The following is a 4,608-nucleotide window of genomic DNA, read 5'->3' as shown; positions in this document are numbered from 1 at the left end:
GTTCATTTCCTGCTAAAACAAACAAGAAAAAGAAGTCAATGTTTTTTGGAGGTTTTTAATAGTACTCATAATATTTAAAATGTCTGGATTACATTACAAAATTACTTGACACACAAAGAAGCAGGAAAATCTCAGTTTGCTTAAAGAAAAAGGCAGTCAACAAATACCCCGAGACTACCCTAATGTTGGAATTAGACAATATTATCAAACAACTACCATAACCTTGCTCCATGAGGTGAAGGCAAATGCTCTTGAAATAAATGGAAAGACAGATGTTCTCAGCAAAGAGACAGAAGCTACAAAAAAGAATCAAATGGAATTTTAGAATGAAACAAACATAATAACAGAAAAATTCACTGGATGTGCTCAGTGTAGATGAAATAATAATTGTGTGTTTGAATATAGATTAGTATAAATTGTTCAAATTGTATAACAGAGGAAGAAATGATATAGCAATGAAGTGAGCGTTGGGAACTTGTGCAACAATATCAAAAGGTTTGACATCCATGTCATTGGAGACTGAGGAGAGGGGAAATTTTTTGATGCAGAAAATTTTTGGAAGAATTACTTGTTTACAACATCCTGGATTTAGTGGAAGACATGCATTTGTAGAGTCAAGAAAGTCAGTGAAACTCAAACAAGACAGATTCAAAGAAAACATCACTTATACACATCATCATCAAACTGACAAAGCCAATGATAAAGAAAAATATGAGAAACCATGGAGGCCAAAGGGGAATGGAACAATATTTTTTAATGTAGTGAATGAAAATGGCTGTGAACTCAAGATTCTTTAACCAGCAAAACATCCTTCAGGAATAAAAGTGAAATAAAGACATTCTCATATGAAGGAAATCTAAGGGAATTAATTGTCACTAGACCTGCTCTCAAAGAAAGGTCAAATAATACCGTTTGGCCAAAGAAAAACAATAGGGAAATCATAGAAACCTAAGAATGAAGGAAGAGCAACAGAAATAATAAATATATGGGTAAATACAATAGATTACTTCTATCCTCTTGTGTTTCTTAAACTATGTAAAATTCCTAAAAGTAAAACTGTATATGACAAAATATAATATGGTGGGGTTTATAATGTATGTAGTGTTTTCTTTTATTTAAGTTTTTCTTTCTTTCTTCCTTCCTTCCTTCCTTCCTTCCTTCCTTCCTTCCTTCCTTCCTTTCTTTCTTTCTTCCTGAGAGATAGAGCACAAGCAGGGGGAGCAGCAGGCAGGGGGAGAAGCAGGCTCCCTGCTGAGCAAGGAGCCTGATGAGGGCTCGATCCCCAGACCCTGGTATCATGACCAGAGTCGAAGGCAGACGTTTAACCGACTGAGCCACCTAGGCTTCCCTGTAATGTATGTAGATCTGATTCATATGTACTAATTTTATATTGCTGTCATACAATTACAACTTTAGCAGCTTTTAAATGATACAAATTTTTAATCTTAACTTTCTGTATATCGGAAATCTGATGAGTCTCATTGGGCTAAAACTGCAGCATTTGCTGTGTTCTTTTCTGGAAACTGTAGAGGAGAATCCACTTCTTGCTCATTTAGAGTGTTGGCAGAATTCATTTTTTTGTGGTTGTAAGACTGAAGTTATTTCCTTTCTTGCTATCAGCTTAGGGTTGTTCTTAGCTTCCAGAGGACATCTAAATTTCTTGGATTATGGCCTCTTTCCTCCATCTCCTAGAGCAGCAACGGTGATTCATATCCCCCTCGCACTTCAAATCTCCTCTCTTTCTTCTTGTACCACGTTTCGGACTACAGCCAGGATCGGCTCTCCACTTTTAAGAACTGAAGTGATTACACTGAGCACATCCAAACAACCCAGGATAAAGTTAAAGTCTTTAACCTTAATCACAACTTCAAAGCCCCCCCCCCTTCTTTTAATGTCTGATCTTATTTATTTGTCACTCTTAGAAAATCTCATTTTTGACTGGACTCAGACTTAGAGGTAGAAGCTCTCAGCGAGGACGGCCTCCGTCTCTTGGCAATCTGTTCCTGGCGTTTTTCTTTGGCCTCCTTCATTCTCTTGGCCAAAAGTTTAGCAGATTCTGCAGCCTCTTCCTTGTTTTTCTCAGTGCGCCGTTTCTTCAGAGCAACACGCCGACGTTTGTGTTGGAGGACACGTGGAGTAACAAGACGCCGCATCTTGGGCGCTTTGGTTCTAGGTTTCTTACCTTCTTTGTTTAAGGGCTTTCTCACAACATACTGGCGGACATCATCTTCTTTAGAGAGATTGAAGAGTTTGCGGATTCTGCTGGCTCTTTTGGGCCCCAGGCGTCGAGGCACAGTAGTATCAGTGAGTCCAGGAGCATCCTTCTCCCCTTTCTTTACAATGACCAAGTTGAGAACACTGAGATTGGCATCCACGATGCAACCCCGAACAGATTTGCGCTTTCTCTCTCCCGTCCTCCTTGGTCTGTAGTAGGAATGCCCTTTACTCAGCAGCAGGCAGACACGGCCATGGGTCAAGACACCCTGCTTCATGGGGAAGCCTTGTTTGTCATTGCCACCACGGATTCGGACCACATAACCCTTCCATTCTTCACCGAGGGCGTCCGCAGCAACTTCTGTGGCCATACGCTTCTCATAAAAGGTTGGAAGTTTGTGTTCATCGTCCACTTCAATGAGTTTCTGGCAGCCAGTAGCTGGGAAAGAGATGTTCAGCTTCATCCTGAAGCAGCCTACTGCCTCCGAGGAGCCACGAAAAAGAGTCAAAGCCCCTTTTATCATGTAAGGTAACTTATTCAAGGATTCCAGGAATTAGGGCATCTTTGGTGGAGTAGGGAACTGGTTATTCTGCTTATCACACCATGTGGAACTACAACATAAAGGGAGAGAGGTCAAAATGAACTATATATTTGTAAGATTTTTGTCTTTTACATGAAGTGATAAAATATTAATATTCACTAGACTTTAATAAATTATTAATAACTAATAAGTTATTTATGTATATTGTAATTTCTCGATTAATTACTAATAAATATGTGAAGTATAGTTAAAAAGCTGGTAGATAAACTAAAATGGAATATGCATTGGATCTTTATTGCTTCATGACAAATTATCTCAAAATCTAGTGGCTTAAGACAACACACATTTGGGGCGCCTGGGTGGTTCAGTGGGTTAAGCCGCTGCCTTCGGCTCAGGTCATGATCTCAGGGTCCTGGGATCGAGTCCCGCGTCGGGCTCTCTGCTCAGCGGGGAGCCTGCTTCCTTCTCTCTCTCTCTCTGCCTGCCTCTCAGTATACTTGTAATTTCTCTCTGTCAAATAAATAAATAAAATCTTTAAAAAAAAAAAAAAAAAAAAAGACAACACACATTTATTATCTCATATTTTCTGTGGGTCATAACATAAACATGGGTCAGTCCACTGAGGCTGGACTCTCTTGTGAAGGCTGAATTGGGGCAAAGGATTTGCTTCTTATTTCATAGGCTTGTTGGCAGCAGTCAGGTGGTCATGGGCTGGTAGTCTCAGGGCCTCAGTTACTCCATGGCTGTTAATGAAAGGCTACTCTAATTTCCATGCTACATGGACCTCTATCCCAGGGAAACTTGCTTCTTCACAACGTATCAGCTGAGCAGGCACTAACAGGAGAATGCCAGCAAGGTGGAAGGCAGTCTTATAACCTAATCATAAATTGACATCCCATCACTTATTATCTTTTATTCATTAGAAGCAAGTTACTAGGTCCAACTCAAACTTAAGAAGAGAGATTTGCACAAAGACATTTTATTCGTTTTTTTTTTTTTTTTCCTTAAAGTTTAGTAAGTAACAAAAAATGTAGTGGCTGAAAGTTACACAAATTTATTAGTTTACCATTTTATGGGTTAGAATTCTCCCAGTCTGTGTTCTCTGCTCAGGGTCTCAGAAAATTCACATCAAGCTGCAGTCTGGGTTAATCTTATCTATAGGCTGTGTGGGATAATCCATTTTCAAGTTCATTCAGGTTTTTGATCAAATTCACTTTCTTGTGATTATTGTTGTGAGCTTCCCATTTTCTTGTTGGTTGTCAGGGGGGTGCTTTTCTTAGATTCCCTAATACTATTCACATTCTTTCTCATGTGCCACTTCTATTTTCAAGCCAATGTGGGCATATCACATCACCTTTCTGTTTCAAACCTCTGATTTCCTCTTCTGATACCAGCTGGAGAAAACTCTGCTTTTAAAGGGGCTCATGCAGATAATTTCCTATTTTAAGACCAACTACAGCATATGCCATACCATAACTATGGCAGTAATATCTCATCATATTCACAGGTTTTGGGTATTAGAGTATAGACTCTTCTGATATATTTAGGAATCAGTACTGGGAATCAGTGAACACTGGGAACCAAGAAAGCAGTTACCCAGCACTTAACATCAAAAATTTTGAAACAATATGGAGAAGGCAGGAGAAGTAAAACAGAGAGCTTAAAAGCAAGAGGGTAAACAGGAAAAAAAATGATACAAATAAATACAACCATATCAATAATTACATTAAATACATTGTTCTGAGCACATCAATTCAAAACAGAGATTGCTATGTTGGATGAAACACAAAACAACAAATGAAAAAGATAACACCCAACTGGTTTTATGCTGTCTACAGGAAACTCAGTTTAT

The 4,608-nt window shown here is 38.9% G+C and overlaps 1 protein-coding gene across 1 annotated transcript; it reads right to left on the bottom strand.

Annotated features, from left to right (window-relative positions):
* Nucleotides 1-1,886: 1,886 nt before the first annotated feature.
* On the bottom strand, nt 1,887-2,700 carry LOC101685948 (40S ribosomal protein S6-like). Its single transcript, XM_045088288.1, has one exon. It carries the CDS (start codon nt 2,676-2,678, stop codon nt 1,929-1,931), a length of 750 nt encoding a protein of 249 aa, XP_044944223.1. The 5' UTR covers nt 2,679-2,700; the 3' UTR covers nt 1,887-1,928.
* Between the last annotated feature and the right edge of the window lie 1,908 nt (nt 2,701-4,608).

Source organism: Mustela putorius, unplaced genomic scaffold, assembly GCF_011764305.1.
Source record: "Mustela putorius furo isolate JIRA1106 unplaced genomic scaffold, ASM1176430v1.1 tig00003834_pilon_pilon_pilon, whole genome shotgun sequence".
NCBI classification, from domain to species: domain Eukaryota; kingdom Metazoa; phylum Chordata; class Mammalia; order Carnivora; family Mustelidae; genus Mustela; species Mustela putorius.
This window is presented reverse-complemented; position numbering and strand designations above follow the sequence as displayed.

What these genes read in the sequence shown, in the direction of transcription:
- LOC101685948 (XM_045088288.1), bottom strand. Translation starts at nt 2,678, where the DNA reads ATGAAGCTGAACATCTCTTTCCCAGCTACTGGCTGCCAGAAACTCATT.